The sequence below is a fragment of the Symphalangus syndactylus genome, chromosome 15, assembly GCF_028878055.3.
Source record: "Symphalangus syndactylus isolate Jambi chromosome 15, NHGRI_mSymSyn1-v2.1_pri, whole genome shotgun sequence".
NCBI classification, from domain to species: domain Eukaryota; kingdom Metazoa; phylum Chordata; class Mammalia; order Primates; family Hylobatidae; genus Symphalangus; species Symphalangus syndactylus.
The window spans coordinates 83,271,527-83,298,286 of NC_072437.2; the positions used below are offsets into that span (position 1 = coordinate 83,271,527).

The following is a 26,760-nucleotide window of genomic DNA, read 5'->3' on the forward strand; positions in this document are numbered from 1 at the left end:
TCCATTTCCCCTCCCCCAGGACTGGCCTTGGCATGTAACCCCAGCAGCTCCAGGCAGCTGTCTTTCCGCGGAACTTCTAGGAGTGGGGACACCCATCAGCGCTGACCTGCGGGGCTCCAGCTGAGGACTGTCTGGCCGTGGGAGTTTATAAAGTAATGGACAACAGGCAATGCTCTTCCTGCCCAACAGCAGTGGTCAGAGGGACAGATCTAACCTCACAGAGACTGCCAGGCACTGGCGCTGCAGACATGGCCCCTCCCGCCGGCACTCAGTCCTGCCTGCCTTACACAGGAGGACAGGAAAGGAACTTCCAATGAGTCCATCTTTTATGTTAGGAGACAGGCAAGGTGCTGAGTTTCCCATCCAGGGAGTTCAGCTGCACCCTCTCCCCAGCCCTCACCCCCCTGACTTCCCCTCCTCCCTACCACCCCTAGCCAGTGGCCCATCGTTCCTTTCCCAGTCAGTCTTGGCTGTGATGTTTAGCGGCTCTGCCGGACCCCATATTTTGTCTGGTTTCTAAAGGGGCACTGACCTGAAGGTACAAATGCAGAGGCCGCGGGGCAGCTAGGCAGCGGCGAGCAACCCAGCACCCAGCTGCCTAGGGAGCTCCAGGCAGCGCGGCAGCAGCTCGGAGCTGGTGTCATTATTACACAAGCCAGGCAAATCCTGCTCCAGTACACCGAGCGCATCTAACCAGCAGGAAGGAAATAAGCCAAAATCCTCCCGACACCACACAGACACACACACACACACACACACACACACACACACACACGTCTGAGGACAAGGACACTTTGCAGAAAGAACCCTACCCCCACCCCACCAACCTGCAAGTCCCTGTTTCAGGATTCCTCACTCCCTAGTAGCTTCTAAAATCCTCGTTTGACCACCTCTCCCAACACATGGGACAGAGAGCAATTTGGCTAACTTCAAATCCTGTCTCCTGAGCACTTGCTAACAAATATTAGGGGGAGTGATGGGGACGCCCCCCTGTTCCCTCCACCACCCTCACTTCTGCCCCCCACGCCACTCTCAGGCTGACAGCGTCGGGGAAAGACACCAGACCATCAATCCAGTTTTTCCTGCCAGCTGGGGAAACAGCACTCGGTCACCCAGAGAGCGAGAGTGAGCCGAGGCAAACACGCCGGGTTCCAGACACCGTCCCAGCCCCCGCCACCTGGGTTTGCAAAGGGCTGCACGCGTTCGCGGGAGGGTCGCTGCCGCCTCCGAGAAAGGACTTGAACCTGAGCCCGGTGAAGGTAAAATGACACAGCGACTCACCTTTAGGTTGTGTGTGGGGTTGACGACACAGACAAGTTGCCCGGCAGCGGAGAAAACTCGTTTAGCCTTGTAGTGCTGAAACCGGAGATGAATGAGATCTAATACAGCCCCAAAGCACTGGGTAAAGAAAAGCATCACAACTTTTGGGGGGTTGTTGGTCCGGGAAGGCAGCGGAGGAAGCTGTAAGTCCTTGGGCCCTGGAAGGAGCGCAGCCTCTGAGACACTCCGCTCCAGCCCGGCTTAGCGCGCCTTCCTATTCATCATCAAAATAAGACGGTTAGAATCTTGCAGCAGTGAGGCGGCCAATCAAAAGGACAGAAATGTTATCCTTGAGGTGCAGAGACAGCCAATAACAAATGCCTTCCCTACCGAAACTCCCTGATGAATTGAGCCTGGCGGAGAATGTATTATTGAACATTACCATAGATCAGCACATTGCATTTATCTTGTGATTACAGCCAACCATACCTAATGCTGGGGAGATAGGCTGACAAAATTGATTGCTTAATGTGTCTCCATTTATTAATTGACTTAATTTAACATGAGAGCCTTTCTTAATGCCCTGGCAAGAACGTAAAGCGTTTAAGCCGCCAAATAGTACAACACCCCGCTCCAAAGTAGGCAGATGGATAACGCAGATCGTGGCTCGACTCACCAGAGCTGCTTGGGAGAAAATATAATATTACTAGACTCTGATTCCAGATAAGGACTTGGCAGCAGCAAAAATGTGTATCTTTCAATCTTGCGTTCTGACTTCCTGCAATTTGGATTACAGCCCCTTGATAAATCTTACTCTCCACTCTTTATCAAAGAAAAGAATTCCTGACAAATGCATTTGGAGTTGAGGGGTGGAGGGAAGCACATACATATATATTACTATATATATATTCTTTTTTCAAAATACTGTGATTACTGAAGTCTGAAAGTATTAAAGGATAAAAATGCACAGAGTATGCTTCAAAAAATAATAAAATCCCTGATGCATGAATGCACACACACAGAAAAACCTACACTGAGAGAAAAGAGGCTTGTAAATCAGCAAAACAATTACAGATGCAGAGAACCTTTGCTTGTCATTCATTTGCATATTGGTGGGCAGCAAATTGCTAATTAACCACTAGATTGTTGGAGACATTAAAATAGAGATTAAGGATGCACATACCACATCACTTACTTGTTTCTGCAAATGCTAGCAGCACATTTCTGTGCTGGCACAGGCAGAGGGCATTCCAGTCCTCAGACTGCAAACATGTCCTTGCTCCCCAGAACAGGGCTGGTGGGGGGCGCGGGAGGCCGCTGGTTCTTTTTTTTTTTTGAGACAGAGTCTGGCTCTGTCCCCCAGGCTGGAGTGCAGTGGCACCATCTCGGCTTACTGCAAGCTCTGCCTCCCGGTTTCACGCCATTCTCCTGCCTCAGCCTCCCGAGTAGCTGGGACTACAGGCGCCCGCCAAGCCGCTGGTTCTTGAAGAAAGATTACTAAGCAGTACTTGAAGGGCTTTGGGTTTTTCGGGACTAGCTCTGATGGTTTAGTCTTTGCAGCTAAAGCAGGGGAGTTGAGTGTATTGTGTTTTCCCTCTTCACTGGTTGTTTCTCTGTTGAGAAGTCAGGCCAGATCCAGTGCTGCCTGGAGCAGGATCAGCCCCCACTGTGAATTGTACCCTGTGAGTGTGAGCCCCCTCCCACGTGGCTCTTGTTCTGCTCTGGCTACAATGCTTGGGTTGTAATGTATGCAAAACATATGCACACGTGGAACACCTATGTCTGTGACCTGGTCAGGCAATTAAACTAACAACAGAATAACATACAGGATAAAAATAATGCACAAGTATATTGATGCCAGGACAGAGCCCAGGTTGTTCATTTTAACTTGCATTTAAAACCAAACCAATGTCTTAAGAGACAAGCTGAACACCAATTGAAAATGGAAACTTTGCACTTTTAAAATAATGACACTGGCACCAAACTAGAAGATGACAACATTTGAAAATCACATCAATGTGATTTTTTATAGGACATGAGTCCCTGGAGCCACTTGTTACATGGCATATAATAAGAGTTGCTGGCCCACAATACCAGAATCTGCTTTCTAAAGTTTGAATTGTCCAGAAAATAAACTGTCAGCAATTCATTGGGAAAACAATGTCCTTTCATTGGCTTACTTGTTTTAAAAACTAAAAGTGTGTAGATACTCTTATAGATTCCTTAAAGATATATTCATAATTCAGAAAGGTTCAAATTATTTTTACATCTTTGGCTCTAATGGAACAATTGTGTTGATTTTTTGTTCTGTTTTGTTTCATTTTTCTTTACTTTTTAAAAATGTATTGTTTCTGTCATCCTGCTAGAAGTAAGTTCCATGAGAATGGGGATTTCTGCTGGGTTTTTATTTTTGGAAAAGGTATCTTTAAAATAAAATGATTGTACGCAAAATGAGGATGCCATCAAATAGGTCAAAGATGTATAACTTTATGTTGGTAATCTCATGCTTGTGCTTAAGATATAAAAATCTATGCTCCTTTAATTTTATCTTGATTTTTAAGAAATTACAGACCTAATGCTTTTAGAGTAGCTTTAGGTTCACAGCAAAATTGAGAGAAAAGTACAGAAATATCTCATTTTGCCCCTACCCCCGCACCTGCACCACCTCCCCTATTATCAACACCCCCCACTTAGGGGTGCATTTGTTACAATTAATGAACCCACATTGACACATCACCATCATCCAGAGTTCATGGTTTATACTAGGGTTCACTCTTGGTGTTGTACATTCTGTGGGTTTGAACAAATGTCAAATGACCCAAATCCATTGTTAGAGTACCATACAGAGTATTTTCACTGCTCCAAATATCCTCTGTGCTTTGCTTATTCATTCCGTCCCACCAACCTCCCCCAGCTCTTGGCAACCACGGATTTTTATGCTGTCTATGCCATAGTTTTGTCTTTTTCAAAATGTCATGTAATTGGAGCCATATAGTATGTAGTCTTTTTGAATTGGCTTCTTTCACTTAGTAACATGCATTTAATATCCATGTCTATTCATGACTTGATAGCTCATATGTTTTTAACATTGAATAATATCCCATTGGGTGACCACAGTTTATTTATCTGTTCATCTACTGAAGGATATCTTGGTTACTTTCAAGTTAATTTTTGTGAATTGCGTAAGATCTGTGTCTAGATTCCTTTTTTAAATCTGCATACAGATGTCCAGTTTCAGCACCATTTGTTGAAAAATTGTTAGATTTACAACTATGTCTTCTTGGGTGCTAATGTAAATAGTATTGTGTTTTTAATTTCAAATTCTACTTGGTCATTGTTTACTTACAGGAAATCAATTGACTTTTATGTGTTAACCTTGTATTCTACACCTTTGCTATGATCATTTATTAGTTTGAAGTTTTTTTGTTGATTCTTCTGAATTTTCTACATAAATAATCATGTCATCTGTAAACAAAGGTAGTTTTATTTCTTTTTTCTCAATCTGTATAGCTTTTATTTCCTTTTCTTGTCTTACTGCATTAACTAGAACTTCCAGTACAATATTGAAAAGAAATGGTGAGAGAGGACATCCTTGCCTTGTTCCTGATCTTAGTGGGAAAGCTTCTATTTTCTCACCATTAAATATGATGTTGGCTGTAGGTTTATTGTAGTTATTATTTATCAAGTTGAAGAAGTTCCCTTCTACTTTACTGAGAGTTTTTATTATGAATGAGTGTTGGATTTTGTCAAATGCTTTTTCTACATCTATTAATATGATCAGGTGATTTTATTTCTTTAGCCTGTTGATGTAATTAATTACATGAATTGACTTTTAAATGTTGAACCAGCCTTGTGTACCTGGAGCAAACCCATTATTATATAGCTTTTTTCCTTTATTATAACCTCAGTCAGTTATCTTAACCCCACCAAGGCTCAATTCCCACAACTATGACATGGGAATAATAGACATTTATTTCTATTATAATAGAAATAAAATTTTTCTAAGTGCAATATACTCAGAAGGGTAAATGTTCCTGATATTACCCAGAGACCAGAACTGGGAAGGTGAAGCCTGAAGGGCTGCAGAGTGCCGATCCATATCAGCCATGAGACTAGCAGCACACACCTGCTACTACAGATTCTTTCCCTGGCTTCAGACTTGAGCCCTAGCTCTAACTCTGTACCCCAAAACTGGCTTCTGTCACTCTATTTTAGAATATGAAGTACATCAATCTGTTCCTAGAGACAGTCTTAAAAATAATCATTCAATGGGCGATGTTTGGAACTTACCCTAATAATAAAAGTCGATGATTACTGTCCCAAAATAGGGTGGCACAAACTAGCCTTGAGGTGCAGATTTGGAGTTATGATCACTTCTTATTACCAAGTTGGCTCCTTTGCAAGAGACACACCAATCCCCTCATGTTACCCATGAAGCCTAGGACATCCCCTTCTTTTTTATGGCAACCAAATTTCCATATTACCTGTACTAGAAAGTGTCTGGGATTAACAATCAGACAAATCTGGATTCAAACCCTGAATTGTTAGTTATTGTTACTTTGGGCAAATTACTTAACCTCATTTATGCTTAGTTTTGTTGTCTGTAAAATAAAGCCATTAGTTTCATTAAAGCACAGTTTAAAAGTTAAATGAGTAACTAGAGATAAAATGACCAGCCAAATGCCTAGTTTTTGTGATAAATGTAGCAATGAGAAGCTGTCATCATCATTACCATCATTACCTTCTTCTTATCAAAAACATGTTTGTATAAATAACAGAAACTACCAGTGAGGTTGTGGAACACCAAAACTCTCATATATTGTTAGAAGCCACTTTGGAAAACCATTAGGTATCATCTACTAACACTAAACATATACATATTCTATGACCCAGAAATTCTACTCCCCATACACAAACAACAGAGATGTGAGCATGTCCTCACCAAAAGATATGCACTAGGATTTTCATAGCAACATATTCATAAGAGCTAAAAACTGGGAATAACCTGAATGTCTATCAGCAATAACATGAATACATTACATTATTTTTCCTCTGTTAAATACCACATAGAAATGAAAAAGAATGAGCTATTGTTACATGCACCAATGCAATAACACAAATGGATCTCACAGATATAAGTTTCAGGTAGAAAAGCCAGATGCAAAAGAATATGTATGTGTGATTCCATTTATAGGAAGTTCAAGGACAAGGTGACCTACAGTGTGAGAAATCAGGAGAGTGGTAACCTAGGCAAGGAGGGACAGCTGAAGGGCATGTGAGGTGGGCTTATAGAAAGCTGGCACTATCCTGTCTTGATCTGTGTCCTAGTTTCATTAATGTTATGGATTGAATTGTTTCTCCCCAAAAATTCTTGCTGAAGCCCTAACCCCCAGCACCTCAGAATGTGACTTTGTTTGAAAATAGAGTCTTTACAGAGATCATCAAATTGAGATGAGGTCATTAGGGTGGGACAAAATCCAATATGACTGGTGTCTTTATAAAAAGGAAAAATGTAGGCAGAGGCATGCATATAAGAGAGCACGGCCTGTGAACATGAAGGCACAGATTGGGGCAACACATCCACAAGCCAAAGAAGGCCAGCGATGACCAGCAAACTACTAGCAGGTGGGAGAGAGGCATGAAAAAACTCTTGCAACCCTCAGAAGAAACTAACCTTCCTGACAGCTTGATCTTGGACTTCTGGCCTCCAGAACTGTGAAACAATAAATTTCTGTTACCCAAGCCCCACAGTTTGTGGCACTTTGTTATGGAAGCCTTAGCAAACTGATACAATGAGTATGTCCATTTCATGGAAATTCATCAGGCTGTGAACGTATGATCAGTGCATTCTTCTGTACATAAGATCTATGCCCTCAATAACACTAAAATAACCTGTGAATGAGCAAATAATTGAATTTTGAAATAGTGAAGTACTTCATAAAGATTTTTAAAAATCTGTTGAAGTAATCACAAAGGGAAATACTTGATTACATAAAATATTAAACTCTGTATGTCAAAATAATGTCTAACTAATAAAATGGAAATGTAAACAAAATATTGAGGATATAGCTGCAGCTAGTATGAGAAAAGCTTTACATTTCTAATGAAGAACTCTTGTACATGCATTTTAAAGAACTAAAATCATATAGAAAAATAGACAAAGAATATAAACAGAGTACACAGAAGAAGTAATAAAAAGATGAGTAAGTAGGGAGTGATGAGGTCAACAAGATGGTAAAATAGGAGATCCCCACCCTCCATCCCCCACAAACTGAACCACCATCTATAGATAAAAATAGCTTTAGGAGAGTTCCAGAATCCAGCTGTACACATTAAATATGTACAGATTTTTGCATCTCAATCATACCTCAATAAAAGTCTTAAAAATAAAAATTAATATGAAAATAAAAAAGTTCACCAGAACAAGAAATCAAAGAAATGAAAATTAAAACAAAATAACATTCTTTTACCCTTTAAATCAGCACTTTATATTTTTACTATTATTAAATATTATGTGAAAACATATTTGAATATTAAAATGATATAATTATTTAAAATATTGTATTATATATAATATATGTAACATATATTATATTATATATCAAGGGTGGGTCTATAGCGGTTATCCTATGATCATGCTGCCATTGTATTAAGTGTATGTTGGAGGAGCATATATATATATCCAGTGCTGATGAATCTGTTATGAGGCTGACATTCTCTTCTGCTAGTGGCAAGAATAATAAAAACAAGCATTTAAATACTTGCCATATGTCAAGAACTATATTAAATACTTGGCCTATGTATTCAAGTACATATGTAGTCAAATATCTTATTTTTTTTCTTTACCACAAAACCATAAATAATGTTTGTCTCATTTACAGACGAGGAAGCTATGGCTCAGAAAAATCAAATAACTTGCCCAGGGTCACACAACTAGTTATTTGTAAAGGTAGGATTTGAGCCCAGACCTCTCTGATGAGAGATACTGAGATTTACTACCTCTGAGAATATAAACTTGCTGAACCTTTTCCTTGAAAACAATTTGACAATATATACCAACAGCCTAAAATGGTTTCTAATTTTTTTTTTTTTTTTGAGACAGTCTCGCTCTGGTGCCCAGGCTGGAGTGCAGCGGTGTGATCTTGGTTCACTGCAGCCTCTGCCTCCTGGGTTAAAGTGATTCTCCTGCCTCAGCCTCCTGAGTAGCTGAGACTATAGGTGTGTGCCACCACAGCCCGCTAAGTTTTGTATGTTTATGAGAGATGGGATTTCACCATGTTGGTCAGGCTGGTCTAAAACTCCACCTCAGCCTCCCAAAGTGCTGGGATTACAGACTTGAGCCACTGTGCCTGGCTGGTTCATAAACTTTGACCTACTAACTAAATTTCTAGAAATCTGTTTTCATGATATAATCAGAATTTCAACAAAGATTTAAGTACAAGGATGTTCACTGTTGTATCATGTATACTACTGGGAAAAAAAAAACAGAAAGAGACTATATGTCTACAATAGAAGTAGACTTAAAGTATTTAAGGTATGTCTATCCACAATACAGAAAAAATTATGGCTATGAAAATATGTTTCTGTAAAAAATGTAGAAAGACATATGCATAGGCCGGGCGCGGTGGCTCACGCTTGTAATCCCTGCACTTTGGGAGGCCGAGGAGGGCAGATCACGAGGTCAGGAGATCGAGACCACGGTGAAACCCCGTCTCTACTAAAAATATAAAAAATTAGCCGGGCGTGGTGGAGGGCGCCTGTAGTCCCAGCTACTCGGAGAGGCTGAGGCAGGAGAATGGCGTGAACCCAGGAGGCGGAGCTTGCAGTGAGCCGAGATTGAGCCACTGCACTCCAGCCTGGGTGACAGAGTGAGACTCCGTCTCAAAAAAAAAAAAAAAGAAAGACATATGCATAACACTATTCACTGAAACATTATTCGTAAGGATAAAAGACTAGGAACCTCCAGAATATCCCTCCATAGGGGACTGGTTGAATAACTATACATATCTCCACAATGATGACCATTAGCCATAGAAGAAACAATTACCTCCAAATACTACTATGGAATTAATTCAGGTTATACTTGTAGATAAAGAAAGAAATATGAAGAATAGTGTGCACAATGTGCAAATGTTTATCTTCGAATGAGGAATGCATGTTTATTTGAATAGCTATTTATGTTTTTTAAAAAGAAGAATAAATAAAAAACTGAAAACAAAGTTAATATACAGGAGGGAAAAGAAGAGAGCAGAGGATGCAGAAATGAAGCCAGACTTCTCTGAATATACCTTGTTCTATAGTTTGACATTGAAACCTTGAAATTATTTTATAAAATTACAAAACAAGAAATTCTTCAAAATTGCTTTTGACAAAAACTTGTCAAAAGCAAAATAAATCAACTATTTTTCAAGTTGGTGGCATAAGCACATAGAGAGAACAATTTTAATTGAATTTAGACATAGTAATTTGACTAGAAGTCCTTAGTAAGATACCATCAAAGGACAAAAACAAATGTGAAAATTTTAACTACTTTTAGTAATTTTATTGTTGGTAGTAGTGTTTGGGTAGTTTAAAAATATATCTTCACCTTCAAAAGGTAAAACCAAATTCCTCTTCCCTTGAAACTGGGCCAGACATAGGGACTTCCTTGTAATAAAAAGGTGAAAATGATGTTTGACTTCTGAGCCTAGATTGTCAAAGGAATTGCAGTCTGCCTGTTGTTCTCCTGGATGGCTTGCTCTGGGACCAGCCCTCATGCCATGAGGACATTCCATTAACCCTCTGGAGAGGCCTATTTGGAAAGGAACTAATATCTCCCTACCAACAGCCAGTACCAACTTGCCAGCCATGTAATGAGACACCTTGGAAAGAGACCCCAAAGTCTTGGTCAAGCCTTTAGATAACTATAGTCCTGGCCAAATCTTTTAGTACAACTTTATGAGAGCTGCCCAGCTGAGCTGCTCTCAAATTTCTAACATACAGAAACTGTGACAGAATAAATGTTTAGTGCTTTAAACCACTAAGTTTTACGGTAACTTTTCTCCAAGCGTAATTTGTCATGCATCAATAGATAACTAATATAGAGTTTGCACCAGGAATAGAGTGTTTCCATCACTAAACCCTAAGATTTAGTAGTGGCTTTGGAGTTGGGTAGTGGATAGGAGTTGGGAATATTAATGAAAACATAAAGGATCTTGAAAAGGCTTTTAGTGGAAGCCCAAGGTTGAGAAGAGTTTATTCTGTGTTTAATCTGAGTAAGCTACAATAAGAATCACAGGAAATCTGCAGCCTTGCAGGGACATGGAAACTATAATTCTCAGCATACTAACACAGGAACAAAAAACCAAACACCATGTGTTCTCACTCATAAGTGGGAGTCGAGCAATAAGAACACATGGACACAGGGAGGGGAACATCACACACCGGGGCCTGTCGAGGGGTGGGGGGCAAGGGGAGGGAGAGCATTGGGACAAATACCTAATACATGAATGGCTTAAAACCTAGATGATGGGTTGATAGGTGCAGCAAACCACCATGGCACATGTATACCTGTGTAACAAACCTGCACATTCTGCACATGTGTCCCAGAACTTAAAGTAAAATTAAAAAAAAATTTTTAAAGGAGAATAAAGACCTCAAAAAAATAATAATCACAGGAGATCCATGAAGTTTTTAAGAGAAGTAAATTGGCAGAAATATCAGGAGCTTGGACTGAAAGCTTGCAGAATCCATATAAAATCGAAAGAGGCCTTTGAACCCTCAAGCTTCTACCGGCAAGACGCAAGATCAGAAAACTATTCAGCAGAGAACATAGGCTACCTTTCATGGAAAAGAATGAATGACCTAGTGGGTAGAACTAAGGGCTCAAATATGGGAGCTGGGAGCTATTGGAAACTCATTCTCAGGTCTTGTGTTCCAATCAAGGAACTTCCAACATTTGCCCTGATGGATTTCAGAATTGCTATGGGTCAGGGACTCCTGCAGCCTCTGCCTCCTGGGTTCAAGTGATTCTCCTGCCACCTGTGTCTCCTGGTTTCTCCTGTTTTGAAAGGGGTAGGTCTATAGCAGTTATCCTGTGTTTGTGCTACCATTGTATTAAGGGTATGTTGGAGAGCAGGTGGCAGACAACTTTTCTCTTTAGATCACAGGTCCTCAGATTGTGAGAAACTGTATTCAAGGAGCTGAACTCAAGGAACCACAGCTAAGGAGTCTCTGTCACTCCTGGATCTGACTCAGATAACAAGATCCTGGACTGTGAACTGATGCTGTAAAGGAATAAGACTTTTGGGATCTTTGGAATTGGTGTGTGTATATTGCATGTGGGAGAAATGTAAGAAAGTTGCAGCCAGAGGGTAGGAAGAAATAGGTCTGCAAATTCTTTAACATTCCCCTTTCAACAGGAAGAGATGAATTCCTTCCCTTTGAAAGTAAGCCAGAAATAATGACTCACTTATAACAATAGAATGTGATAGACACAAAATTGTGTATTTCCGAAGCTAGACAATCAAAGGCATTGCCACTTACATCTTGCTCCCTAGAATCACTCACTCTGGGGGAAGCCAGACATCATGCTATAAGGACCCTTTTGCAGCTATGTAAGAGGCCATGTGAAGGGCAGCCGAGGTCTTCTGTCAATGCCAGCATCAACTCAGCATCAACTCACCGGTCATGCGAGTATGCCCTGGTGGGAGCAGATCTCCTAGCACCAGTCAAGCTTTCAGATGACTGCAGCTCTGGCCAATAATTTATCTGCAGCCTTATGAGAGACCTTGTTCCAGAGTCATGCAGCCATGCTGCTTATCACTTGCGGATCTATGGAAACTGTAATATAATTAGTGTTTGTCCTTGTGGCAAGTCACCAAGTTTTGGAGTAATTTGATGTGTGTGTATTGTTGATGAAGCAAATGAGTAATTATGTTGGTGTCATTGAAAGAAAGAAGTTACAGGTATAAGATGCATGAAGTGAAAAGTACATATATTGTAGTCCTGAATTTGAATTGCAATGATTGCAGTGGTGTATTTTATGTGGAGGAGGTGGAGCAGAGGTAAAGGAGATGGAGGAGAAAGAGAAGAGAAAGAGGGAGAGAAAGGGGAAGGAAAGGGGGAAGGAGGAGAAGGAGAAGAAGGTATGTCACTTAGTTCTGTCTACTGAAAAGACCTTTAAAAATGAGTACTGTAGGTCCAGGAGTGGTGGCTGACACCTGTAATCCCAGCTCACACCTGTCATCTGGGAGGCTGAGGTGGGGTGGATCCTTGAGCTCAGGAGTTTGAGACCAGCCTGGGCAGCATGAAGAAACCCCATCTCCACCAAAAATAAATAAAATTAGTCGGGCATGGTGGCGTATGCCTGTAGTCCCAGGTACACGGGAGGCTGAGGTGGGAGGATCGCTTGAGCCTGGGTGGTGGAGGTCGCAGTGAGTGGAGACCGTGTCATTGCACACTGCACTCATACCTGGGTGACAGAGTGGACTCTGTTTCAAAAAAAAGAACACAGATCGTGGTTTCCACTTTCCACATAAACTTTCCCAACAACAAACAAACTAGTTATCTTTGAAGAAGTGTCTAGTTCTAGATCTGAAGCAGAAAATGTATTAGATGAGCCTAGAGCATCCCATCACCACAGAAAGTAAGGAAGCAATTTAAAGAGACAAGGAAAAAAATACTAAGGTCTTGTTAAAGACTCAGAAGCGATCATGAAGAGGTTCTTACTTGCTGAAGATGGGACAATTGGAGCATCATTAAAATGACAGCTGCAATGGATTGAAACACACCAAACATATTTAAGTCCTTGCATTCATAATGATACTTAAAATCTAGCTTGCTTTGGATTATGTTTGGCACTTAATTCATTCACGTTTTGACAACTGGCAAACAAAGGGAATAAATTGAGCATTTATCCTGCCTTTCTTGTATGAACTGCACCTTAGTATAATCAAATCGTCAGTGAGAAGTTTTTTCCTGCAGAAGTATTCTAGTTAATAAATGAAGAAATAATGATCAGATGAGACTATTACCTTTTGGAGATTCCTAATGAAATAATGGTTCTGGGCAGTGACCCTCAATGGCTGCTGACCACACGGAGACCGACAACCAGGTACCGTGTCTCTCCCGGGAAGCTTATCATCCCACTTATGAAGTATGCTTGCCAAAGTATCAAACATGAATCTGATCAAACCTCTAGATTTAGCTACCTTTTTTTAGCAAGTATAGGGGACAGAGGAACATTAGCAATGACAACATGAAAATCCAACTAGCAAAATCCAGATTGTAGGGAACCCTGTGGGAAAACTGACCCACTTCTTTAACAAATAACAAACACATTGCAAAGAGAGAAAGATGGGGAGGGGAGAGAAAGAGAAAGAAATCATGTTTACGTGATCTTTATAATGTGCAAAAAAGTCCAACATATATTAAGTTAGGAAAATTTGGATATAAAATTGTCTTTATAAAAAAATTCATCTTTTTAAAAAAAGAAGTATGCTGTACAGTATGAAAGAAAAAATACAAAAATAGTAACAGTCATTGTCTTCAGGTAGCAGGATTATTGGCAATTTTTAAAAAATTATTTTTAAAATCTGTTTTAAGAAGCAAATATTATTTTTATAATCAGTGTATTATATCCCTTTTGGAATAAGGAGAAATAGATAACTCAGTTTTAAAAATCAGTAAAAATCACACAGTTTTAAAACACTCTTTTTTTCACATCAAGGCCCTATGCTTTCATCCATTGAGATTCTATTTTCTACAAGAAAATTGACTAATCCCTTGGATTGTAATGTGTTGATGGGTCCCGTCTCCCTGGTAACAGGCATGTATTTTACCAGGGGTCTTGTGGGAAAGACCTGAACCCGAGGGAATGAATCGGGGCTCACCTTCTGGCTCTGAGATAGGAATGAGAAGTTCAGTTAGCCCTCGTAGAACTGTTCAGGATGGTCAGCAGCTGAACTATGTAGTCTGATTTTTGGTAGATAACAAGCAAAGGAGGCAAACAGCCTCCACACAGCCCGGTTGGGTACAGATGGTCCACGAGCAACAAGTTTATTCTGTAACGTTGCCAAGGCAACAGCAGCTGCTTCTGGCAACAAGGAGGGTGGTGGGAGGGGAAAACTGTGGGAATAAAGAGGCAGATGATTCTGTAAATTTTTCCTACAGAAATGGGAAAGAATATGATAAAACAGCAAACGCTTTCTGGGTGAGCCTACTCCCTAGCACTTGATATGTCAACAATGAAAGGCAAATGGTGTTTTTCACATTATAATCCTCCTAGAACACAATGGGAGCCCAGTGGCTCTTGTCATGTTGTCATTTTCCCTTCCACGTCTCCAAACAGTGGCGGACAGGCTTTCTTACAGTTTTACCCCCTTGAGTGCTAACACACATTGATGTTTTTCTGTGACAGTTGCCGCGGCATCTATTCACATGGTTGAAAGATGCTTATTATGCTTTTACTTCGCCCGGACTTGAGAGGGAAGAAGAGAGGAAAGAAATAGCATTGGTCTTCCTCCTCCTCCTCCTCCTCCTCCTCCTCCTCCTCCTCCTTCTCTCCTCCCCTTAGCTCTTGCCTACAAATCTTTCTACCTGCAAAGGAAGAGGATGAAGGCAGCAGAATGCGGCAGCAAGGAGGGAGCGAGAAATTATGAGAGGGTGCTAAAGAAATTTCATCCAAAGGAGAGAGTGGCCAACAGGATCCCCTCCAGAAGGCAGCCCTGAGACGGCCACTGGGAACCTGTGAAGAGCTGGGTCAGGGGCTCTCTAGGCAGGGCAGAGGCCAGTTCTACCTGTAACAGGTCCTAGAGAAGGATCCGAGCTGGGCATGAAGAGAGAGACATGGAAACAATCAGTGTGGAGAGGCTGAGAATCTAAATATTCCTACACTGGAGAAACAGAGTCCTAACGCAGACATTTAGGTTGCTTGCAGCTTTTCGCAATTAAAAGAATACCCGAATGAGTATCCTTGTATATACATTTTGCTTTCTTGTCTGTAATTTTTTCAAGATAAATTTCTTAGAGTAGAATTGCTATGTACACACACATTTTTGAAGCACTTGATATATTTTCAAAGTGTATCCCAGGAATATTGTTCTGAGTCTCCCTCGGAACCTCATTTAGTGTGTTCAGAACCTGAAAGAGTCTTTGGGTGGTTTTCACTCACTCACAAGTAAGAGCGTTTAGAGTCCTGCTGGTGCCCAGTTGGGACTGAATATGTTTTCAAATGCCAAACCACTTTACAACAAGGCAGGATGGCATAGAGAAAAAACCTGAACTTGGGAATCAGGCAGCTCTGAACCCTGGGCTCAGAGCTGTTCATAGTCACACATATGAGGCTAGAGGCAGGGAGCCCACCCTCTGGGTCCTTTGCTTCCTTTTCTATACACAGGGGAGCTGAGGCCACCCTCCTGGTGTTGGGCAGTGACTTTGGTGTGGTACCTGGGACATTGCTAGGATTATCATTCTCACTGGAGCATGGGAAGGAATGGAATTCACCTGTGCTTGCTTCCGGGACTTAAAAGTAAGATTAGGTGAGGTAGAAACTCTGACCAGGAAGCTCTGTTACAAATTGGCACTGGGCCTGTGTTAGGGATCTCCAGAGAAACAGAACCAACAGATAGATGGATAGAGAAGGGCTTGGGGGGAGAAAGAGACAGAGAGTGTGTGTTAAGGAATTGGCTCATGCAATTGTGGAGGCTGGCAAGTGCAAAATCTGCAGAGGGGGCTGGCAGGCTGGAGACCTAGGGAACAGCCAATTAGGTGGTTCAAGTCCAAAGGCTGTCTGCAGGCCGAATTCCCTCTTCTTCAAGGGAGATTAGTCTTTTTCTACTAGGGCCTTCAACTGACTGGATGAGACCCATCCACATTAAAGAGGGTAATCTGCTTTACTCAAAGTCTACTGATGTTAATCTCATAAAGAAAAATACTTTCACAGAAACATCTAGACTGGTGTTTGACCAAATATCTGGGTACTGGCCAGGTTGACACTTAAAAATAACCATCAAGGGGCCCCATAGAGCACTGTCTAAACATCAGTAATTCTCATACCATAAACCCTCTGTGAAGTCAGTAACCATAACCCTAATAAGTCACTCACACAATGAATAGGGTCCTATTGATGTCGTTAATGGCATAGAGTAGCTGGGACCAGACCTTAGATTTTCTTTATTTGTGCTTCCTTAGGAGGAAATAAAACAAAGGACAACAAAAGTTTGATACCAAGAATAATGTCAAAAAGGCAACTTGTTCCACAGATTTGGCAGTTAATAGATGTTTATGCCAATATCTTACATATTAAATTAAAAAGGAAAATATCTAAAGGGAGCACTGCACTCGGGACCAGAGTCTCCCCCTCCACCCTGCCATTAGGCCAGCCATAGTGAAGTAGATCATCAGACCTACACTGAATACAGTAGCAGGAAGATTTGCTTCAGTCATCTACATAAAAGTGCATGAGTTTTTATTGTACTTGAATCTGGAGAAGGATTGAAAGCCAAGACCTTGCTGGGGTGATTTAATTTTCTCAGAAGGGTGATGCTCTATAAACTCAAGATATGGCTTCCTTTTAAAACAGACAAAAAGAGAACTGAGCCATGTATCTCTGAGGATGACACCTTGCTCTTTTCTCTCTTTCTTTCTCTGGAGCAAAATTTCACCAGGTTCTGACAGCCCATCTCAGTTATTCCCCCAGTTTATGGCTGCTTGCCCGTCTTTTTTTGTTCGGTACACCTGAGAGGTGCAGAGCACTTTCTATAACCTGCTGTCAGAAAAGCAGCATGTCCTGGTTGGAAGTCCAAGGGCAAAGATGATACCCAGGATTTTAAAAGGTGCCTCTCATGGGTCTAGGGAAAGAGGTTCTCTTAGATTCTGTTGCTAAAAGTGTAAATGAGAACAATATTCCTGGAATACACTTTGAAAATATATAGCAAGTGCTTCAAAAATGTGTATGTACCTAGCAATTCTACTCTAAGAAATTTATCCTAAAAAAATGATGGACAAGAAAGCAAAATGTATATACAAGGATACTCATTAGGGTATTCTTTTCATTGTGAAAAGCTGCAAGCAACCTAAATGTCCAACAATATGTGGGATTGAATAAATGAATTACAATTCATCTTGAGAATAGAATATTATATAACCATTAAAAATGATAAAATGATGATATACAAGTGTGTGTCTGTTTGCAGGCAGAATTCCTGCAGATAGGAATATAACGAATATATGTGTATATACGTTAAATCAAGTTTAGCCTAAAGCTGCCTCTTTACGTGTTTTAAATTCAGCCTAAAGGTTTTTCTCTACATAGTGAACTATAACCTATATGGGGTTGTAAACAGACTGCAACTTACTTTTGTGTCGATCACCAAGTTTTGGCCAATCAAAAAAGGGGGCCGACTGTACAAACCATGTTCAAATAAGGCAAACACCAAGCTGTAACCAATCCGGCTGTTTCTGTACCTCACTTCAATATTCTGTCTGTCACTTTTCTTTTTCTGTCCATAAATCTTCTACCATGGGGCTGCACTGGAGTCTCCCTGAGCTCACTCTGGCTCAGGAGGTTGCCCAATTCATGAATTGTTCTGTGCTCAATTAAACTCTGTTAAATTTAATTTGACTAAGGTTTTTCTGTTAACATTTATATGCAAAGCTATTTACGACATATTAAAAAGGAAATTAGGTCATAAAATATTATATATAAAAATAATTCCATTAAAACCTACGCACAAGTTTTGATTGATATACACCAAAATATTTAGAGTGACTTTCTCTGGCTAGTAGAATTTTGTTTTATCTTTTTACTTGTCTGTATTTTTAATTTTTCTCCATTAAATTTATGCTTACTTGTACATTTAAAAAAATAGGGGAAAGTGCTTTTCTTTTCTTTTTTTTGAGACAGTCTTGCTCTGTTGCCCAGGCTGGAGTGCAGTGGTGTGATCTTGGCTCACTGCAACCTCTGCCTCCCAGGTTCAAGCAATTCTCCTGCCTCAGCCTCCTGAGTAGCTGGGACTACAGGTGCGTGCCACCACACCCAGCTAATTTTTGTATTTTTAGTAGAGACAGGGTTTTACCGTGTTGGTCAGGCTGGTCTCGAACTCTTGACCTCATGATCCACCCGCCTCGGCCTCCCAAAGTGAAAGTGCTTTTCTTAGGTATTAATTGCTTGCTGTCCTATGACCTTCTTTCTCTGGTTAGAAGGGCAGACGATAGGTTTCCTTGAGGCCCATGAGGGCATCCAGGGAGGAAAATTGTTCTCAGCATTATCTGTTATTTTTTCACCCTCCACTGGCATTTTAGCATCAATGTTGATGGTAACCTCTTAGATTGGATTTCCTTCTCTTTTGTAAAAAAGAAAATGCTCACGGACACCAATACCAGACAGCTCCTTGTAAAGAGTCTGGATCATGTACTATAGTGAGTGAAGGCAGCTGGTTAATTCCAGGAGATGCCCTGCTACCATGTTGTCATAAAAACAGCATCTCTTTGAGATTTGCTAACCTAAATTCATCAAGAAGGTTCTGGGGCTAATGACAAAAAAACAGAAGTCAGTAATATAAACAAAGGTAGTACTGAGAAACCGTGTGTGGGTATGTGTGTGTGCACGCATGAGCACAGGGGTGTGTGTGTGTGTTTCAGTGAAGACAGTTGATTTCTTTTCCTGCTCTTTGCAGACCCTGAGACCTGATATTTTTAGTGCATGTAATGGCAGGGCTTGAAATGATGCTATTTCTTGATAATGCTGGGATATTTCACCTTGAGTGCTCATAGAATAGATAACCTAGAAAACAGCCAGCACTTCTCAGATTGGACACTACAGAAATGTCAGCATGCAATCGTGTTACCCTGTTCCTTTCTTGGACTGCTGACTTGTAATCAGAGATTTAGTCTCCTGACTGCACAAATGTTAAGAGCACTTGAAGTAGTCTCAGACTTTTAGAACCTGAAACACAAAGCAGAGGGCCAAAAGTCACTGTTTCTTAAAGAGGCAGCAAAGAGTGTGTCCAGGTGGGGGCAGGAGGGGGTTGAGGTGGGAAGGCAGCACATTGGCTGTACACCTGCAGTGTCAGATCAGCTTCAGGACCTGATGATCAGCATTCTCATGGGCACCATCCTTCTCCTGTCCTCACACAACAATGGAGATGGCAGGTTTCTTCTCTCGCCACATCTCTATCACCTTGGGGCACCTGCTAGCTTTCCCAAGCAACTCTCTCAGGGCATTTACCTTATCCTGCCTTAAGCTGTAGTGATATATAAATACTTTTAAGACTTACTAGATTGAAAGTTCCCTGAGGGCACCAACAATTTCTAAATTGGCTTGGCATGAATGATGTACAGCACCTAGCAGATATCTAGTTAAACGGAGAATTATTGCATGAATGAATGAACAGCAGGCGCTCAAAATCCACTCACTTCCATCAACAGAGAGAACAAGAAGTTGGACTTCTGTAAGAGAAACAAAAGCTAACTTTTCAAGCTTCTAATGGTTCGGTGGTAGTGTGTGATTCTCCTTTGTTAAGGAAGGCATTGCCTCTGACATCACAGCTTTGATGCTTTCTTACTCTTCCCCTCACAGCAGAAAAGATGGACTTAGCAATGGAATCAAAAAAGCTCAGTATTCAAGGACCGGTTCTCCATCTAGGATCCTGCCTAATCAGTTTCTCTTTGCACACCACTGCTAACAAGCTGCCTGGTGGTGGAGCAGGCTTAGTTTTTCCACTTACATACCATTAAATAGATTCATAAAATCAGTTAATAGGTATTTATTATTCAATGATTATAGGCTCAACACTGAGAGGTGAAATACTAGTATTTATAGAATTTGGGACCAACATGAAAGTAAAGTAGTTTGTCATAGGCTATAAGGAATACTATAGATCATTTGATTTACCCCTTTCTGCAGAAAAGACTACAGCAACCATTCCAAGGCCTCAACACCAAACTCTCCTCCTCCCTCTGTTTCTCTTCCTTCTCCTCCTTCTCTACCTCCTTCTCTCCCTCAGTTCTTCTTGATCCTTTTCTCCTTTTCTTTCTCCTTCTCCTTCTCCTCCTCCCCTCTTCCCCCTCATTTTCTTCCCCTCCCTTTCTCCTTCAATCATCAGCCACAAACTTTGCCAAAGGCCCTGTGTACAGGGTACTATGCTAAGTGTGTAAAATGAATACAGAGAACTGTTAGATTAATTTATGTGTGACCTTGGAACTGTTTTACACTGTGGACTGAAATAGAGACTGTGTCTTCCATTTCTAAACGCCACTCCAGTACCTTGTTGCTACTCTGAAAGTCATGCTAGCAATAGTAATAGAAGGCACCACAATTTACTGGCCCCAAGCCCCTTTTCCTCTCCCAGGGCCCAAAGGAACATGGCCAAAGGCCAGCTCTGGGTGTTTCTATTAAAAGTGGCCATGGCATTCCTGGTAGAGGCTCCTGGGAGAGGGACTACTCCTCTAACTAGATGGTGCCTCCTCCTTGCATTCCTTCAAGAAGTGTGAGCTCTGCAAGTCCTCACACGCATCCGCTGTTCCTCTCTACTCGCTGTTGCCCCATAGTTCTTTCTTCAGTGAAGGAGCTCCATCCTCCCTGCTTCAGATTTAAAGGCAGCCTCATACATTGTCCAAAATCACTGAGCCAAACCCTCCAGGAGTCATAAAGAGGAAAAAAAATGTTTCAAGGAATGAGTTATACATGGCAATGGATTCATACACTTTTTGTAGCTCCTAGTTCCCTTCCATTACGTTGATTCTTCCAACTCAATAACCTAATTCCCTTCCTCACCCACCACACACATTTTCTTTTTTTCCTGGTGAAGAAGCTGATTGATGCTGAAGTCAGAATCCATCCAATTTTGCCATGATCTAAGTATTCAAGGCGACTGGCCTGAAGCTGCCAGGGACTCTCTTAAGCCCACGTGAAAACAACTACCACAGTTTCAGTAGACTCTATCAGGGCTCCAAGGAGGCTGGTGGTGATGTGCTAGTTATGTATTTAGGAGTTTTCTTGTGGCTTCACATCCCGGACAAATGCCAAGGTCAGGAAATCTATAATGGGTGATCCTAATATTTCCTCTTTGATCTGTCTCTGTAGCAGGACGAGCCACAGACAAAACCTCTCAGATGCCAAGTTGTAGAAGGAAGGGCTTTATTCAGCTGGGAGCATCAGCAAGCTACTGCCTTAAAATCTGAGCTCCGGCAGGGCGTGGTGGCTCATGCTTGTAATCCCAGCACTTTGGGAGGCCAAGGTGGGCGGATCACGAGGTCAGGACATCGAGACCATCCTGGCTAACACGGTGAAACCCCATCTCTACTAAAAATACAAAAAAATTAGCCGGGCGTGGTGGCGGGCCCCTGTAGTCCCAGCTACTCGGGAGGCTGAGGCAGGAGAATGGTGCAAACCCGGGAGGCGGAGCTTGCAGTGAGCCGAGATAGTGCCACTGCATTCCAGCCTGGGGACAGAGCGAGACTCCATCTCAAAAAAAAAAAAAAAAAAATCCAAGCTCCCCGAGTGAGCAATTCCTGTCCCTTTTAAGGGCTCACAACCCTAAGGATTTCACATGAAAGGGTCGTGATTGATTTGAGCAAGCAAGGGGTACTTGACAGGGGCTGCATGCACCGATGGTCAGAGAGAAACAGAACAGGGCAGGGAGTTTCACAATGTTCTTCTATACAATGTCTGGAATCTATGAATAACATCGGTTTCTAAGTTATGAGTTAATTTTCAACTACTGGGTTTAGGCCAGGCAGGCCCAGGCCTGGTTCTGGCGCCGGGCTGCCTGTCTTTGATTTCACTTCTTTGTTTTTTTTCTTAAAACAGGTACTGAGTATAAAACAATATAAAACAATATGAGAGGGTCTCTCTCTTCGCTCATCTCAACCTGCCTTTGCCCTGCCCCGGGGAGGTGCTGCCTCAACCTGTTGGCATTACTCTCTCACAGTGTGTCCTGATTGCCTGCTTATTTATTATTCAATTATTGGAGTTATTGGATGTGCTCATGGCTCATTACCCTCTGGTGCATTTACAGGTAGGACAGGAGAAAGCCATAGCAGCTGTATCTCCATGTTTATCAAGATGTGTGCACCTACAGTGAAACATTGTCTTTGTTTAATGAAGCTTTGATGGCATACTTCTCAAACTTGGGTTTTCCTTTTAGGGGCTACCTAAAATGTATATCTGAGCCCTCTCTATCCCGTACGTTAGAAACGGCATTACTATTCAGGAGACTGGGCTAGGAGCCAGGAGCCATGGCTGTTGGGGAGAAGGCCTCGTGAGCTAAAAGCCCCACCCTGAAAAGTAGTATCTGGTTCCTGATTAGGCCAACATTTGTGTTTCCTTTAGTTTCTGGTCTTTCTCTCTGAAGCTTGTTCTTTCTCCAAGTTGTGAAAAACCATGCACACAGACACGCACACACACACACACACACACAGCTGCAATATTGCAGTCCTATCCACAACACAAAGAAAGCATTAAACAGTTTTCCGGGGTGAAGGGAATGTGTCTTGTGTCATCTCAGCAGATCCTCCTTCATGGACACTTTTGGAGGACAGAATGCTCTAATTTTCTGCATTACTTGTACCCTGATGCAAAACTAAGGCTATGAGTATATTCAGGCCAACTGCCCCTGGGGACTGTCTTCTCCTCTACATAAAAGGTGACAAAAGATTTGTAGTTTTAACTTGGTTACCCCTGTAAGAAATTTTTTTTTTACTTTAAAAAGATTTGTAGAGAGCCAATAATGTTGCAGAATGTCTCCTCCCTACTTAGGAAGAGAAATACTGCAATGAAAGGAATTTGAGAGCCCAGATTTTATGACTCCGGCTAGAAATTTTCAGCGACTATGGAGAAAATAGGGGAACGTGAGAGTGCTGTCATTTCTTCTTCCTCATTTTCTCCCATTGCTGCCCTTGTCCTACCAAAACCCACCCATACAATTAGGCCGGGCTCTGGCAGCCCTGCCCTCCCTGCAGAGACCATCTGGAACCCAGATGATCTCCTTGCCTTCTGGCAGCCCACATTAAAGGTTCTGACCCTCTCCACTAGCTGGGATTTGTCAGAATGACACTTGGTACTCTACCTCCTTCTGGTTGAGTGTGGGAACTGGGTGGCAGTTAACTCTGACCCTTCCCAGAGGGTAACACGTGGATGCTCCATCTGCTTACCTTCTCAAAGCTTGAATAGAGTGTGTCCCAAAGTACTCAGAAGCAGCCAGAGCCTCCCCTCCTCCAGTCACATCCTGAGACCAACCCAGGGCAGAGGCCATCTGATATAGCCCATATGGGGCTTTGCTAGATGAGCAGGGGGGCCTGGAAACAGCACCCCACAGGCTTCCACCCTGGCCTAGCCGGGTTCTGGAGGCTGTGTGGGAGTCATCATTTGCCGAACTTGCCCCTTCCCCCCGGAAAACTGTTAATGCCTGTTTGCTTCTATTGTCCTATTGAATAGGACGTATATTCAGTTCTGAACTTGGGAGTGTCTAGGAAAGTCAGAAGGCAGCATGGCTTTTACTCCAGGGATCCTGAAAGACATGAGACCATCCAAGCAGGCACCTGGTCTTTCTGTTGTGGCTGGCTTGTTCTACCTGGGATCATTCTCAACCTTAAAAGCAATGCTAGGCCAGGCTCAGTGGCTCATGCCTGTAATCCTAACACTTTGGGAGGCCGAGGCAGGAGAATCTATTGAGGCCAAGAGTTCAAGACCAGCCTGGGCAAAAAATTGAGACACCATAACTGACACACACACACAAAAAAAAGCCCATAAGCCAAGCATGGTGGCACATGCCTATAGTCCTAACTACCTGGAAGGTTGGGGCAGGAAGATTCTTGATCCCAGGAGGTCGAGGTTGTCGTGAACCAAGATCATGCCACTGCATTCCAGCCTGGGCAACAGAGCGAGACATTGCTTTAAAAAAAATGCTAAAGCTGAATCACTGGAGAGGAATGTTCTGAGTAATCTAGGCACTGAAGGATTGTCTATTGTTCCCCTGTTGTCTATTGATTATTTCTATTGCCACCCTGTTATCTGGCCAGTGAGCAGCTCTTCCATCCACAAGCCGTACCTTGGACATATTTTGCCAACCACAACAGGACAGCACTGAACAAAGTGCTCTTCACAGGATGCGCTATCCCAGCTCCATTTTCATCTCAGCATTCCTTGTCTTTTGGGTGTGCCTGCTACGGTTCTTACTCCTGCTGCCTCTGCAAATAGTTTCTGTTGCTTATTTCCTGATGATATACTTTGTCTCTTGGCAATGCTGTTATTCCACCCCAGAAACACAGCCCCTAAACTGTTGCATGGGGTCTTTTCTTTTTTCTTCAACTGTTTGAAAAAGATGATAAGGGCATCTGAATCTGCAATACAATAACCAGCAGCCACTTATTGGACGAGCTTCCCAGGGGAAAAGCTCTGCTGTTGAAATACAAATGTCGGATCAAAAGAAGTAAATCCCTTCTGAGAATAAGGGCTGCCCTTGCTACACTGGACTTTACCAAGTATTTCAAATTGCCTTTCTGAGCTAAGCAAGGAGGAATAGTGGTATTTATCATTAGTCTAAAGCAGTGTTCTTAAATTATACGTTGTGATCCATTAGTGGATTCTGAAATCAGCTTAGTAGTTTACAACTGGCATTTAAAAATGGGAACAAATAGAATAGGATTAAAATATGAGTGTACTTCTCGTAATAAAGATACATTTCTTTGTGAAATTTTCGTTTTAGTGTATCCACATACACACAGATATATGAATGTGTGTATTAGAGTAAGACATACTATGTATTTCTGTTTATCTTTTAACCTTCTTGTTTTTTTTGTTTGTTTTGTTTTGTTTTGTTTTTGAGACAGAACCTGTTCTGTCGCCCAATCTGGAGTGCAGTGGTGCAATCTCGGCTCACTGCAACCTCCCACTCCTGGGTTCAAGCGATTCTCGTGCCTCAGCCTCCTGAGTAGCTGGGAGCACAGTCGCACACCACAACACCCAGCTAATTTTTGTATTTTTAGTAGAGACAGGGTTTCACCTTATTGGCCAGGCTGGTCTCAAACTCTTGACCTTAAGTGATCCTCCTGCCTCAGCCTCCCAAAGTGCTGGGATTACAGGCATGAGCCACTGCACCCAGCCTAACCTTCATGTTTACTGTGAAATTGAAATAAACACCCAGCAGCATATATACAATTTATCTATTTTAGAGTCTAAGGAAGCAGGAACCTGAATTCCTACTGCTATGATTCAGAACCAGAACAGAGCTGGTGCCTTAGAAGCCATCTCCGGACTCTCCTTCCCTCCCTTTCCTCTATCTCCTCAGAGGCAGCCATCATCCTAACTTTTATGATAATTCCCTGCTTTTCTTTATGATTTTACCACCCATGTATGCATCAGGAAAAAGAGAGCTTTGTTTGGCCTGTCTTTGAGGTCTATGTAACTTGTTCTTCCGAGATTTGCTTCTTCCGCTCCTGGTAGTTTGTGAGATCTATCTCTGTTGATGTGTGCAGCTGGAGCTTATTCATTTTCACTGTGGCACAGCATTCCTTCCTATAATTGCACCACGATGTATGTGTCACTCCATGGGTGACGCACATGGAGTGTGCTCCAGATTGGGGGTTTACAAACAGTGCTGCTATGAACCTTCTCCCTCATTTCTTTGGCCTGCCTTTGAAGGAGTTTCTCTGGTTATACATGAAACACATGTTGGGTTTGTGGACATACACCATCCACACTTGTAACTCTCTGATTTGTCACTGGGTTGCTTAATTTCCATGTATTTATGCAAATACAAAGTTCCTCCTGTTATTGATTTCTAGTTTTATTCTAGTGTGGTCAGAAAAGATACTTGATATGATTTTTATTTTTTAAAATTTGCTAAGACTTGGTTTGTGGCCTGACCTATTACCTATTCTGGAGACTGTTCTATGTGCTATCGAGAAGAATGTGTATTCTGAAGCTATTGGATGGAATGTTCTGTCAACAAGGACAATAGATGACTAGTACTTACATCAGAAGAGAGAAATGTTTTGAGTCCTTATTTTGATGTGTCGAATTTCTCTGAAAGATCTAAGGTGGCTATATGTAGCCAAGGTACAATTTCCCTTCACTTAAAACAAAATCCAAGATGGAGGGGAAGCCAGTTATTATAAATAAAGTTTTGGTGCCGCAAAAAAAATAGTACTCAAATATAAAATTTTCTTTTTAATTCTCAGCAAGGCAAGTTACTTCTATAGAAGGGTGCACCCTTACAGATAGAGCAATGGTGAGCGCACACTTGGACAAGGGAGGGAAAGGGGTTTTTATCCCTGACGCACGTGGCCCCTGCTGCTGTGTCTTTCCCCTATTGGCTAGGGTTAGACTACACAAGTTAAACTAATTCCAATTGGCTAATTTAAAGAGAGTGACGGCGTGAGTGGTTTGGCGGGAAAGAAATGGTTATGCAGGGTGGGGAAAGTCACAGTGGAGAATGAGTCAGGGCGGAGCAGGTAATCGGGAGTGGAGCAGGTAATCGGAATGAGTCAGGGTGGAGCAGGTGATTGGAATGAGTCAGG

At 41.9% G+C, this 26,760-nt stretch overlaps 1 protein-coding gene across 2 annotated transcripts in view; it reads right to left on the reverse strand.

Moving 5' to 3' along the window:
* The window catches only part of SIAH3 (siah E3 ubiquitin protein ligase family member 3), a 231,123-nt gene that overhangs the window by 81,379 nt on the left and 122,984 nt on the right, over positions 1–26,760 (reverse strand). Inside the window, exon 1 of one of the 2 annotated variants that reach the window (XM_055244550.2) lies at positions 1,282–1,619. The exons of the other annotated variant lie outside the window; for it this stretch is intronic. Coding sequence (XP_055100525.1) covers positions 1,282–1,416 — 135 coding nt within the window. The 5' untranslated portion in view covers positions 1,417–1,619. Of the gene's footprint in view, positions 1–1,281; positions 1,620–26,760 lie in introns of those variants that run through there. 2 annotated transcript variants of the gene reach the window in all.